General features: G+C 39.0%; 1 protein-coding gene across 1 annotated transcript; it reads right to left on the bottom strand.

Annotated features, from left to right (window-relative positions):
- Positions 1-3465: 3465 nt before the first annotated feature.
- trpv4 (transient receptor potential cation channel, subfamily V, member 4) lies at positions 3466-14076 on the bottom strand. Its single transcript, XM_079250810.1, has 16 exons — positions 13993-14076; positions 12849-13297; positions 12115-12290; positions 10825-10977; positions 9986-10126; positions 8407-8705; positions 8142-8321; positions 7770-7940; positions 6976-7068; positions 6777-6850; positions 6275-6440; positions 6125-6191; positions 5625-5932; positions 5041-5168; positions 4578-4699; positions 3466-4463 (listed from the first exon to the last, which is right to left on the bottom strand). Exons 1-16 carry the CDS (start codon positions 13999-14001, stop codon positions 4363-4365), a joined length of 2637 nt encoding a protein of 878 aa, XP_079106936.1. The 5' UTR covers positions 14002-14076; the 3' UTR covers positions 3466-4362.
- Between the last annotated feature and the right edge of the window lie 737 nt (positions 14077-14813).

Raw genomic sequence — 14813 nt, 5'->3', positions numbered from 1 at the left:
TTCTGCAATCTCCCTATAACCATCATCTTCAATTTGCTGAAACTGCCACTGTCCCTCCTTCATCCCAACGATCACAGTAGATATTTTGTCTGTTCCCTGCTTTTTGTCAATCTCAGGACTGAAATTTCTTTACATTAATGTAGATGGCTGTTTTTCATTTTACCTCTCCTCTCTTCTGTATTATTGTTTCACATAAGGAAATAAAGCAAATTACTTCTATGCCTGTTTTCTTTCTTATATTGTCTTTTTCTTTCTTTCTTTCTTTCTTTCTTCAACATCAAATTTAAGATGCAGAACTGGATGTTCCTGTGCTGAAAGTAAGCATATTAGTTTAAGGAGTCACTTTGCACATTACCACCATTTGCTAGCTTCTATTATTCTGTTGTTAAACGGACCCTTTTCCTCTTTACAGCAGTAGCAACACCACCCAAGAGAAACAAATGATAAAAGGGAGTGAGGGGGACAGCACGTTTTATATATTTTAAGAGAATGAATGTAAACAAGCAAAGGAAGGTGTTGGCATGTCTCCTGAGGCCTGGAAAAAAAATTGTTATAAAGACATAGTAGATATGTCAAATAACCATTCTTATATTTAATTAGATAAAAAAAAATTAAAAAAAATAGTGCAGCAGCACTGATTTTTGTTTATTCTGCAGCTGAACAACTTCCTGCGCTTTTTCCACAAGTAACATCAATGAAAAGTCGCATATTTTCAGTTTGTACCATGTCTGGATTATAGTTATTATAGTGGCCTGTTAACCAGGTTGATCATGTCTCGAGCACTTTCAAATAACTGCTAGCAGACTTTCTGAATAAGAGCAACCCCAGAAACAGCCAATCTGCATGTTTAACAACAAACCTTCCTTCAAGGGCTCAAGACAGGCACTTTGCGTCTCCTTTCTCTCCTCAATCCCTACCTCTCCACCCACCTAAAACATCAGATAAGCCACAGACTGATGAGGCAGCCGCCTCCACCAGAGCGTGTGGGACTGGGAGACTGCACACTGATTTCATACACGCTCGCTCAGACAGAAAAAGAGCTCTGTGGAGCAGAAATGCTTCTCTTATTAGCAAAACTCATTCACCTGCACGGCACATTGAGTCGCTGGCAATTTCACAATAAATCATGAGAGATGCCTATGGAGGCTCAGCAGCAGGCTGAGACTCTGCCCTCGTCTGTCAGTTTAGACACTCTGAATCATTTCGGGTTCACCGGCCTCGTTTCATCTTAGATGAACTGAAAGGTCATCTCGCACACCACCTGACCAATACGTCTCCGGCTCTTCATCTCCCAGTGTTTCCAGTGATTGCTCATTCCATTTAGAAATGTCACACCTTGGTGAAATATTTCACTTGGGGGGGGGGGGGGGGGGGGGGGGGGGGGTCAAGAGAAGAATTATTTCAAAGAGGAAAATTAGAACTAGCTCAAAACAATTTTTTTTAAAAAGTGCTCTTTTCAGCAATAACTTATCCATCTCTTTTAAAATACAAGCAGAAATGATCAGAGGGAGTGTGAACAATATGAGTGTCCTGCTTTCTGTCAGGCTGCTCGGCTTCAGACAGAAAACAAATGTGTTACCTGAAGCTATTCATCAGTCTGAAGTGTTGTTTAGTGAATAAAGAATGAGTTGGCCTAAGTCCAGCCCAGTATCCGCTTGAGACTCATCAGCCTAAACACCTTAAAGCTTAACTGGCTGGACAATAGCTGAACAATTTGTTCTGCCAATTTCTAAGCCACTCAGTTTACCTGAGACCTTCTGACTAGGACTGTCAACTTTCTCTTATACACAGACACCAAATAACACTGTTACAGAATGGTCCTGCTTGGCTGTCACTTGGTTTGTTTAGACACTTTTGTTGCTCTGAGCACATCTGCTGCAAGCAAGTGAGCCATTTTGTTAACAGCTCACACTTCCTGTATCAGCGTGTGGTTCCAGAGTTGCTGACAGTGACACTTGCAGGACCGAGCCCTGCCCTACTTAACAGGCTGCAGGGAGGAGGGCAGGCCAAGTTGTCAGCAGCGCTAGGTGCTCACTGCTTAGATAAACCTGGAGGATTAGTGGCCCAGTTAAAGTTGGGGCAAAGAGGATTAGCCTCTTCTCTGAGGTGGTGAGAGATTCCCTGTGTCCTTCAGCACTGCTGGCCTCAGAGAGAGAGGAGAGGAGGGGGATTGGAGGGGAGGGGTGGGCTCTAATAATGAGTCTAAAACACTGCTTAGGAAAAGGGAAATTGAGGTGAAATGATGAAAGATGAAAGAAGGCAATGAACCTGTTTGTAAATTGCAGCCAGCTTGTAGTTTCATTAGAAATCCAAGAACCTATAATTACTGACCAGGTGTTCAAGAGCCTAGAGGTGCACTGCTGATGTTTCATAAATCGGCCATATTTCAGAGACTTAAAATTGCCATTCTAGCAGCATTTAACCTTGTCAATTAAAGATTTACAGCTAAAAAGGAAACAAAATGTTTGTATTTGCACAGCCCATGGTGAGAGCAACGGCCATGGCACACGCTTGTCTTCCTAATCGAGTCTGTCTACTCCACCTGAATGAAATGAGAGAAACGTAACCCTCTGCTTCCATCAGCAGGCCAATAAGGGAACTAGAAATTATTTAGAAGACTCAAGTTATACTCTTTTTTTTTGTGTGTGTGTGTCTGTGTTTTGTTTTGTTTTCAGTTTTTGAGAATTAAAATTAGAGAACTGGAGAATGTTTTCCTTCTTCTAATCCTTTTCTTGCTGGAATAGAAGCTGATGAGTTTTTTTAATACCTAGAAAAACACTGTGATACTATCAAACCAATGGATGTATAGATTTAAAAGTAATTTCCATTAACATCTAAATGTAGCTATGTAACACAAAAGGTATATTTTTTATCCTATTACTGTATCAACTTTTTCCTACAGTTACTACATTATTAACTATCCCAAAAACATCTTTAAAAAAAACATTCATTCTATCATTACATCCCAAGTAAATAAAAGTAAAAAAGCAAAGGAGTTATTTTCACTGAAAACTATCATATTGTAAATTATAAAAGGTTAAACAATGTATTCAAAATCTAAAAGAAAGATCCTAAAATTATTCAGTATTTTAAAAAAAAAAAGAGAGACAGCTGCATTATTTAATGTCATCAGTGTTTACTGTTCTGTGCAGCGATGTATAAAAAATATAAAAATATATTGACTTTTTTAATTTTTTTTAGAAATGTAAACATAGTGACCATGTAACTTATTTACTGTAATGAAGTTGAGAAAATGAACTGTTTGCCATGCAGCATGGTAACACATACAAAGACGCCTTCATGCAATTGATTCGCATATAAAGATGGCATATAAGGCACAGAGCCAACTGCCGTGAAAATGCTGCATAAAAGGGGGTGGGGGTGAGGGGTACATAATGGCAAGCGACTGAGAGTTGATTATGCAAATACCCCAGCTGCAAAGGAACAATAACTTTGCAAATTCAAAGACAAATCATAACACGGAAGGCTATTGTCTTGCATTTGCATATTTGCTTGACAACTATAACCTGCTCATCATGCCCGTCTTGTTCAGCGTTACACTTTTGTAGTCATATAATAATGCATACATCAGAAATTGACACAGTGCATTGTTTCATTTCAAAATGAAAGTTGGCAGTCCATGCCTGAGCCAGTAAAAGTAGTGTTTTTAATTAATACAATAAGAAATACGGAAAGGGAATATATTGCCTAACGTAAATCTACTCTGTTTCTAAACTGATAAACCATAAACCTGAAAACATAAACATTAAAAAGAGTATGTAGAGTATGATCTTTAAGGAAAATACATCTTATAAAGTATTTGGCAAGCAAAGCCTGAAACTATTCTATTGATCTATAAATTTGTTTGGGCAAAGTTTCTTGGAAAAAAATCCATCATTATTTAAACATGCAGGTTTTTAAGAAAGCTTTCATTTGCTAATGCAATGGCAGAGCATTTATACTGTTTCTAGCTATTAAAATTTCATGATTTTGTTTGAATATATAGGTACAAAATTAAATATTCTGATTGTTCAATCCCTGAGTGATCACCCACTGATGTCTGAAATGCAGATGTACACAACATCGCAGCATCAGGTTTTCCACTCCTCTGGGTTAACTGAAGAAAATCCAACTTTTTCGTGTCTTATTTCAGAGTTACCTATATTTAATGCAACTATCTTATACAGCTAGCATACAGTTAGCCCTATTCCCTACTATCCTGCAAGTGAAATATTAGTCAATATATTGCATTTGAACAAAAGGCACATGAGTTGTGTGCAAATTGTAACTATTAGTCAAACAGTCCCCTGCAGATAAATCTCACTGATGCTGATGACCTTCTTCACTAGTCTTCTTCAGGCGTCAGTGCCTTGATGTCAGTAGCTCCATCTCTATCACCTGATCATGAGGCCGAGGACTCCTATTTAACTCCACCACCCGCGGGACCACTGAGGACCAGCGATCTGCATAGGGATGTAGAGAAATGCTTTTATCTGTATGAATGAATGTGAGTGTGGTCTACGGGAAGAAACATTTTATTTGTGCATTTAATCAAGAGAATATAAAAAGAATCTCACCCCTACTCAAGGCTCTGATGCTCTGCTGAAGACCACTGATTTGGTTGGTCTCAGTCTTGCCTGGATCCTCATTGATAATTGCCAGGTTCTGATTCCAGTGACACCAGTTAACCTCGTCCACCCTGGGGAGAGAAGATCCTAATTAGCAGTTTTGGTCATGAGAGATAGTTCTTCTGTCCCAAACTGCATACCTTGTTTGTCGTTTGTGCGTGTTTGCTCTGTAACTCGATTTGTTTTTTTGTAATGCATGACTCAGTGTGTAAATGTGCATGAAAAGAATCATCTGCTTGGCTCGCACACTACAAAATTTGGAAAAAAAAACCAAAACAAAACAAAAAGGTAGCATATGTCATGATGAAGCTTTGGTGACAGTTCAACAAAGAATATCTGGGGCCGTCTTGTTGTTTTATATGGCTTTCAAGGTATGAATGTTATCATGTGATTTGCCATAATAAAAAAATACCTGAAACACCAGCGTCGATCCGGTGTGTCATCCCAGTTTTTTCCTACAGTTACCATCTCCCCAACTCGGAAAGACTTGCGAAGACAGACTGGGAATGAGCGCTCAATGTCCAAGATAGTCGTTGCCCACTGTGAGTAAAACAAAAGTTGTAAACTGAAGAGAAAATCTTTCTAACAGTGCTGTAAACCTCTGAAATACATTACAATGGCCATGAAATGTTTCAAACTCTGGTGATTTCAAACTGAACAGACATCTTTGCATATAAAAAATGGATCTTTATGGAATTTTCTACCCTCACAGTCTCCACTGATATGCTCTGCAATTATAAATTCAAAATTTCTGTTTGGTTTCATACACCATATCTGCCGCACTCATGGTATTTTTCAGAATGAGCTGGTGTATTGTTTAGGACTAATTGCCAATATGAACTTGCAAAACAAGCATGCTACATATGATCAGTGTAATTATGATTTGATTAAAATGACAAGACTGAGGATTCACAATGCGGTTATAATGAATCTAACTTTGCTTTCTAAGAGAAACTGAGCACTTATGTTTAGGTTTAAATGGAAACGTTTTGTGACCTGAAGCTTCCAGATCTTCTTGCTCTCCTTGGACACCTGCCCCACCGTCTCCCCCATCAAAGCGATCAACATGTTGAGCAGGAGCACAAATGTGACAATGATATAAGTGACTAAGAGAGTGAGAAAGACTGCTGGATACTGTGCACTGTCGAGTATCTCTGCACCCAGCTCTCCCATCCCAATAGTCAGCATGAATAGATCCAGTAGGAAAGTCCTGAAAAGATCTGGGTCTCTGCATTTGGGGTAGGTGGGACAGACCCCGTTACACTCTGAAGGTGAAGGACAGATTGGCAGTAAAGACGCCAATGCTGTGGGATGGAAACACAGATGTTTGTGTTACATCTAAGCGAGCAGGTACAGTAATATTCCTGAGGAATAAACTAGTTTGCTTTCCGACTGAGACTGTGATATTTATGCAAGTCTTTGATCTGTTAAGTATAAAGCTACAAACTGATTAGTAACAATATCTTAACACAGTTCAAAGCAGCTTGTTAGCTTACCTGAAGCATATCCAATCATGAAGAGTACATACACCAGCAGAAATCTGAAGAGGTCTTTAAAAAGTATCTAAGGAGGAAAAACAAAACAGGAAGTTACAACATACAAAGGTGTTTGTGTGTGCATACTGCCTCTGGTGTTCACTACCTCACCTTCTGTATCATGATGCTGTAGGTGCCAGTGAGCTTCAAGCCTCTGGTGAAGTAAAGTGTGTTCATCCAGCCCAGGACAAGTGCAAACGCCATTACAGAAATGTAGGCATTATTGCCAGATAGGTAAAGAGCAGCCGTCATGATAATCAGTACAGAATAGATAAAGCTAAAGAGGAAAAAAAAAACAAAAACCTTGTCATTGATCTGGCTCTGTTGCTTCAGTCATACTTGAAAAGAGAAATATATGAATGTTATCATTTGACATTTCCACAAACTGTAAATATCAAAGCTAATGGTTCAGATCAACATGAGTCACAAAGGCGCTCAACATCTTCTACTTTATGTTTTGGACCATGTGTTGCATTAACGTATCAAATAATAAAAACATGACAGGGAGAATCCAGAGGAATTAATTATACATTGTTAAATAGCTGCCAAATATGCCTCAGGAAAAAGTAATCAAGAGATACACAGCAGGAGCTGCAAAAGGATGAAGTCTTACTACAGCAGCTGAAAGGATCCATCAATAAATAAAGATTTCATCCCAGGGCACTTTTTCTGGAAGAGGTCCTTAAACTATAAAAGACAAAAAAGAAAAAGAGAAATGTCTCCATCGTGACACATAAATGTTATAACTGGTTCATAACAGAAAACTAAGATGCTAGTGAGGAGCTGGCAATTCCACCATAACAAGGTCTTACATTTGTGAGGAAGAAGAAGATTCCCGATGCCAGAGTTACAATCTCTCCTGCCAATCGTAAGTAGTCAGACGATGTGATGTAGGGGTATGGAGGCTGAGAGAGAAAATATGAAGCTTGTTGGTGATGATGATTTTACAGATATTCACCTGAACCTTAGCAGTACCACACGACATGTAAAAACTACTCTGCGTAAAAAAATATCCTAAATAAGAAAACTAAATGTGATAAATAGTGAGTTAAAACTTTAGCAATTTTGTAATTATAGTTTTTTGTTTTTTTTTTCTCATAAGTTAGAAGAAAATAAATTGGTAGTAGCTAGCAGCTGATTATCTTATCTTTGTATGAGCATATCAAGTTATATCATAATTTGCCACACTTTATATTTGTGGATTGCAAAAAGAGTGTGTTAAATCTTTTAGTTTGATAACAGTGAAAATAACTGTCCTCACTGCTTGGGGGAGAGGATAGTAAATGCTGTCAACCTGAGAGGCAGAGTTACATCTGTATTTTATAGATTTAATTTTTTTACAGAAAGAAAACATGTGATGAGCAGAGATGATTTTTTTTTATCTGTAATAGTATTAAGTTATATCTTGGTGAAGAACTCATGAAAAATTCACAACAGAAATTAGCAGAAGTCACAGAGGATGCATTTCCAGTTTCCCTCTGAGATAAATAATGTAGATTTAACCTCTCTACATCTCAAATTGATGACCATCATAAGAATGTATACTATACCTGCTAAAATAACATGTTCATTTGCACATGTTCATATTCCCTTATTTTTACAGTACCTTAACACCCACTGTTTCATTTCTTGGGTGATGAAAAGCCACCAAAGTGAAAATAATCATGGTGCTGAGGTAGGAAACAACACTGATGTAAAAAGTTACGGCAGCAAACTTCTGCCATTTGGCCCGCAGCAGCTCATTGATGGGCTCCACAGCCAGCATCTCATGACGGTTCTGTCAACACGACCAAAAAAAAAACCCACACATAATCTGATAAATATAACACAAAAAAAATCCTGACATTTTACACACAGAATACTGGGGTAAATAAGGTATATTTTTATTTCATTAATTTAATTTCATGCATGTTTATTTCCATTTTAATGGCATATGTGTATCAATATTCATCTTCAGCTGATTGCAAGCTTCATTCACCTCATTGCGACTGTTGTAGACAAGGATTTCCAGTACAGATGGCTCCTCACCGCATGTTTCCAGTGAAGACAGGTCATAGAGAGAGGAGTACACTGGACCATAAGCCCAGTCTTTAAACTTGCGTGACAGATGACGAACTTCTTCGTCTTTAATCTCACGTCGGATAATATGTTGGAACACCTGGAGGAATACGGAGAAGATGTAAACTTTGATTTGAGAACAGTAATATACATGACCACATGGACCACATTGTAAATGCATCTACCCCAATTTTGCCAAGTTTGGCAGCCATCATGAGAGGTGACATGCCATCGTTGTTGAGTATCGTCTCAAGGCTGCAGTCTGGGTAGAGCTTGGCACACTTGATTAGCAGCAGGTCATACATCTTTGTAAGGAAACGGGTGTTGTCCTTGGTGTTGTCTGCAATGTGCACTAGCGCGTGCAACACAGTGTTTCCACGTGAGTCCTGGCGTCGTAGGTCAGCCTTCTTGTGAGTATTCTCAGTCAGGTAGTGCACTATGTCTGGCTGGTTAGTGCATGCAGCCAGAGAGAGAGGCAGCTCACCTGGGCAAACAAACAGAGCGCTTACTTAAACCTGAAATCACAAGTGAACAGAACTGCATTTGAGGTTACATTAAACCAATCAACAGGAGGGTTAATTAGGTACTGTAGCTGGTTTTCACAAAGCATACTAAACATGGATCAAAGATCTGACTTAAATCCCCACCATGAAAGCAGCACAATTAGAGGGAGGGGCCCACAGTGCCAAAAGCAGCTGCTGAAAGCGAGCCGTTGCCATGGGTGACAGATTACTTTGTCACCTCACATAGAAACGCTCCTCTTCATGGATTTGCACGGGTGCATGCAGAGAGTTAGTGTGAGTCTAAATCCCATTAGCCATCAGCCCTGCCAGGTTCCTGTTCACCTCGCCTCAAAGCTCCACAGCAAATTACTCACACTGTGCCCAGACATGTTGGGATTTGGGAATGACAACCATGCTAAGTGAAAATAGGCATCATCTCCTCTGTAAAGAGAGGGGCAAATTATACTTAATTGTAATCAAATGAGCAAATGTTAAAAAAAAAAATTAGTTTGTATAAAAAGAATTACTAGCCCTCATAATGCTCCAGAATCTATCTTTGTTTAGTAGAAGTGTAATGTTTTATAGGGCTGTCATAGCTGAGATAAAACATTGGCCAGCAGAGGGAGGTATAGAGTTTAGTTTGAATCTGATTTCTCTGTTCTTTCAGTGTAAAAGTCAGACAGACACTCCCACCAGCAGAGGAAGTTTACTTTTCCAAACTGTACCACACAGACACCTTTCAATGGACACACCACTTCAACATATGAAACGACGCTTGTCTTCTCATGTGTTTTTGGAGCATTTTCTAGTGACCATTTTTCATATGATGCTCCAAAAACATCTGGGTAAAAGGTGTAGTCCACCTCAGCAATATCCTTATTGCCGACGTCGAGACAAAACCAGTCACATAAAAAAAAAAAAAGCAAAAGGGTGGGGTGTAATGTCATTTCTTTATCTGTGGTGATGGGGGTGACTTGTCTAGAGAAATGTTCCATGACTAAATAGCTTGATCTCAGCAGCTGAACAACACACAGATTTCAGCTCTAAGTTGCAAGAAAAGACCAAATAACCATTTATGAGCAACGCAGCAAGAGTGGAAACTGAAACAGCAGTGGAGTCGTAGAAACCTGACATAGGTCACATTACTATTTTTGTATATGACAGAAAATAAAATGGTAGGGTTTTTTTTTCAGAACTCAATGACTAAAAATAAAGTATAAAAATATAGAAGCACAATTAAAGCTGCTTTAAAAGTCAGTACCAAAGTAGAAGTAGCCTCCTTCATCTTTGGGCTGGAAGAAGCGTCCCCTTGCCTGAGCGTGCACATCTCCTCCTTTCTCCACCAGCAGCTTCACATACTGCTTACAGCGTCGCTCAATGGCAATGTGAAGTGCAGTCTGGCCTAATGACAAACAACAACACACAAAAGTTACTGCATTTTGTTGAATTCACCTGAAAACATATCAAATAAAATCACTTGCCAAGATGTGATGAAATCAATGAAATCAAAATGTTTCCCTTAGTTATTATGACAGGAATTCTGCCCGTTACACAAGAAAAAATATATGTGTGTTAAGAAATACACATTTGAGCTTCAAGATTAATGTAAAAGAAATGAGAAAAAGAAAACTTGCTGGGATATGGCAACTTATCTTTAAAAGCGGTTTCTTTGGAGTCCAAACCCAAATAATTTGCATTCTTCAGCATTTTTACATTGTATAATAAAAAGCTTTAGACAATTAGAAGCTGCTGGTAATTATATAAGCTGGAAAATGTTGGATAATAATGGATCATTGGTAGTAGATGGTTAATACTACAGGTTGAAAAAGGATTTCAGATCCAGTAAAGGATGAAATCCAAACAAATGAGGCCTGGGTGTTCTCATTTACAGGCTGTAAACATACATCCTGTAAATGCATTCCTTTTCTCTGTGTTGGGGCCATCGCCATATACTGAAACACAAACAGCAGCTCTCAGTCTCTGCCAGCTTCAAGCCAGTGGAAGGTAGCAGGGTCACGTTGTCAAAACTGCCATTATCTATTCCCAATACAAATGAGTCTGATGTCAAAGCATGTGAAAATTATGAGGTTAGCTTCTTACCTCTGTAGTAGACATCCCTGAAAGGTGTATTTATGAACTCTCTGAGGTTACCAGTCTTCTCTGCTATGTCCACCAGCAGGGGGATAGTGGTGTTCTGACAACCATAGAGGTTCATCAGGGCTTTAGGCAGACAGGTCTTACCGGTCGAAAGCTCTAGAGGATATAAATAGAAAAGAAAAATAGACAAAGACTTTTTTTTTCTTTTTCTTTTGACAGTTAATGTTTCTATGTTTAGTCTCATAAAAGTACAATGACCCAACTCACCTCTTAGTCCTGTCCACATAGAAGACCTTGTGCCTATTACGTATCACTTTATAAGCAACAGCTGGTAACTGGCACTTGTTTTAGTTACTGGTTACCTAGATAATTGTCTTGTTTCTGTTTTCTTTTTTCTCACTGGTAGATGCTTCAATTTGAACTAAAAAGCTGAAACTGGTTCAATCTGACAACAACCAGAGAATTAACAATGGTTATTTCACTAACCACTGCTGTAAGTCAGAGTTCGATTAACATGGCAAGATCCTTGGTCTCACTTCTCATCTCTATATACTTAGGTAGCTATATGTGGTTAAATCATTTGCATTTACATTAGCTTTTAACAGTTTATCCAATACGCTGTTATCTTGACTGACACGTTATTAGAAAAAAAAATTCTCTGCATAAGTATTGTCTCAAGTGAAATGTGACTTCCTGATGGCCCCGTAAATATGAGTATGAGTCAGACTCAATGAGGTCACAACGAAAGAAGAAAGACAGAACTTCAGGGCTGTAATATTCATCAAAGTCTTAAAGCTTCATAATAATAAAGTGTCAAAAACAGGGATCAAACAAGCCCTTCACCTTTGGTACGTAGGTAAAAAAAAAAAACTGCAGCCAGATTTAACTCTCTCACAGAGTCAACAGCCAGCTGTTATTTCTCTCTGCTCACTGTTACAAGCCTAAGACAACTTTTCAGACACACACAGACAGGAAGCTTTGCTTTGGCAGGCCTTTCTCCCCTCTGGACAAAGACTTACATCACTCCACCTTTTTCTTGCTCACATCCTCAAAAGCAAGCACAGAAAAAGGGCGGAGGGACACAAAAGGTCAAAGTTCAAATTAAGTGGTCAGAAGATCTTAGCAGATCTTAGCATATATATATATGTGTGTACATATATATATATATATATATATATATATATATATATATATATATATATATATATATATATATATATATATATATACAATATATATACATTTTTTTTTCTTTTTTTAATTGAGATAACTGGGATGTTTTAAACATTTTACCTCTAAACTCCTCATCTGTTAACCTCTTCCCTTGATTTTGCAGGTACTCCAAAAGGCCCTGAAGGGCCTCAGGGTCTCCACGTGACACACAGTCGAACAGCAGAGAGCGGTTGAATATTTTCATTATTTTTGGTGTGTCGGAGCTTTGATCGTCGTCACATGATACTTCAGTTTTACTAGGAGGACACAGAAATATGACTTGATGTTGAACCATGAACTCAACTATGTTACACAGGGGTACCACATTTCTATTTACTTCCATATCTTTTCTCATTAACAAAAAATAAAGAAAATTAGGCAGGTAAATGAACACACTGTCTTCAAAACACTGACACTCCTGAGTGCTCTGATAAATGGACTTCTCTATACTTGGAGCAGGTAGAGCTGCCTTAGATCAGGCAGCAGCCAAAAATATGACCTCAACGGCGGCAGTGAAACAAACAACATGCTCTCTGTTAGGTCTGGGAATGTCATGAATGAGGACTGAATTGCCTACAGTTTACATGCATTGGTGTGCACACCTCAGTCTACAAAGCTACAGCTCAGGAGGTTTTTGCTTTTATGACAGCATTTTTCCAGGGCAGCAAGTTCACCCTTAAAAAAATCCAGTAAAGGTTTTCAAGTCCTAATGAAAACAGGCAAACACCTCAACTAAGATAATAAAAGGACACGGAATCATAAAGTCCTGGAAACACACTGGTTGTTCAGTGTCCAGACAGAAAGGCTCTTCTCACCCTCTTGGGAGTTTCTTCCTGCGTCTCTTCTGGTTGCTTGTCCTTCCATAGGTACCATAATCAAAGAGTGAGTCCATGGGAGCTTTCTTAGGGCCTGGAACCACATTTGATTCGTAAATGGTGGATTCTAATAGATCCATTGGGTTTGAAATGCCTTTTCTGAAAGCCCCCTGGAACTTCATCCGCAAGTTTTGTCTGCTGTCTGCAGGCTGGCCGGGCTGCACCATCTCCGGTGCAGAATCCTGACTCGTGTCCTGAACTGACTGGGAGCCATCTTCACTTTCAAACAGGTGTGAGATGTCAGCAAGAGGAAAGGGTGCATCACCCTCAGCCTGAGCAGCCACACCATCTCCAGAATCTTCAGAGACAGCAGTTCTGGCAGAAACAGAACCAAGGGTGTCAGCCTTGGACAAGACAAGGTGGCACCTTTTAAGGAGACCAGAGCGGCCCTGTAAAAATAGCAGTGATATATTCAGCAAAAAGATGGTGGGGAGGACAGTGATTTACAGGAAAAATCATTTTTTAATCTTGTTTCATTTTGTTGTCTATGTAGCATGCAGGAAAATATATCACACATCTTAAATGATGACAGGCCTGATCAATCTGCAGCTCACAAAAGGAAGAAGGAAGGAGGAAATAGCAACTGTGGTTGGTATACAATTTGTAGCACAGGTAATGTTATCTTGCAGTTAAATAAGATTTGCTTAAAAATCCTTAATTATATGATCGGGCCTTCGCAGTGGCAGGGCCCAAACTCTGGAACTCTCTGCCTCTGGAGTTACGCTCCATCATGGACCTCCCTCTGTTTAAGGCCAGGCTAAAGACTCATCTGTTTAGATCAGCCTTTAGCTGTTGAGATTTTTACATGCGAATGAACTGCTATTTTATATTTTTACTTGTTTTTATCTTTGTTCAGCACTTTGGTCAACTAAGGTTGTTGTAAAGCGCTTTATAAATAAAATTTGATTGATTGATTGATTGATTGGTTCACCCAATGAAAGAAATGTTCTGAAATAGCAAATATAGTCAACGATTACATTCATTTATCAAATGAATAATGAGCAAATGTATCTGAGTAATCAAACTATGAAAAGTTCAGCTTTTAGTGCCAATTGACTGCAGCTGACATTTAACCCCTCTGTACCTCATTCATCCCTTTTTTCACAATTAGGTTCAAAATTCCTCTTCAAGAGAGACTGGAAATGATGCTGATGCTTGCATGGGCTCTGCCGAACAAAAAAGAGAAACCAGCATGTAAAATACATGAAAAGATATACATAATAAAATGTGATTTTCCCAAAAAATTAACCATGAGTTCTGTTATACAGGAATGGGATGTGTGGAAGGACTGACGGACAAACCAACATGAGTCTGGACTCTCAGGCAAAATCGAACCATCTGTCAACACTAAATTTAAAATGTCCATATATTTTCTCACAACCAGAGGCTCTTTTATCGACCCAGCGTCTCTGGGAATATATTTTTCCACTACTCTATGACCTGACAAGATAATATGCACAACATGAACTTCCTCTCCAGCAAAAGGCTTTCCTGGGTTTGGTGTTGACATTGACAACCTATCTAAGCCACACGTTGCAGCAAAGGAGCAACACAAACAGGGCAGATGGGAGTCCCACAAAAGGGAGAGGAATGACTCATAACTCTGTCTGACACAAAGGATTATCATGCCATTACACTTCAGCAGGCATCTGATAGTAAAAAGATGGAAGAACAAAGAGAGACTGCCCTTGATGGACTGTTGAATTAGAGTAAATAGAAGTCAGTGGATTTGTGAAGGAAGAAATAATTCAGTCAGTGACAGAGCGTTGTCATGTAGTATTCACTTGTTGGATCCAGGAAGAGGATTTCCACTGTGAAAGTTTGCAAATGTGAGTGACCCTAATGTTGATGAGAAAGTTCCTGCTCTGCCACTGCTGATGTGACATCACCCAGGAGAGGAGGAGG

This window comes from Telmatherina bonti (assembly GCF_933228915.1).
Source record: "Telmatherina bonti genome assembly, chromosome: 13".
Classification (NCBI taxonomy): Eukaryota; Metazoa; Chordata; class Actinopteri; order Atheriniformes; family Telmatherinidae; genus Telmatherina; species Telmatherina bonti.
Note: the sequence above shows the minus strand (reverse complement) of the source record. Positions and strands in the feature narration are given on the sequence as shown.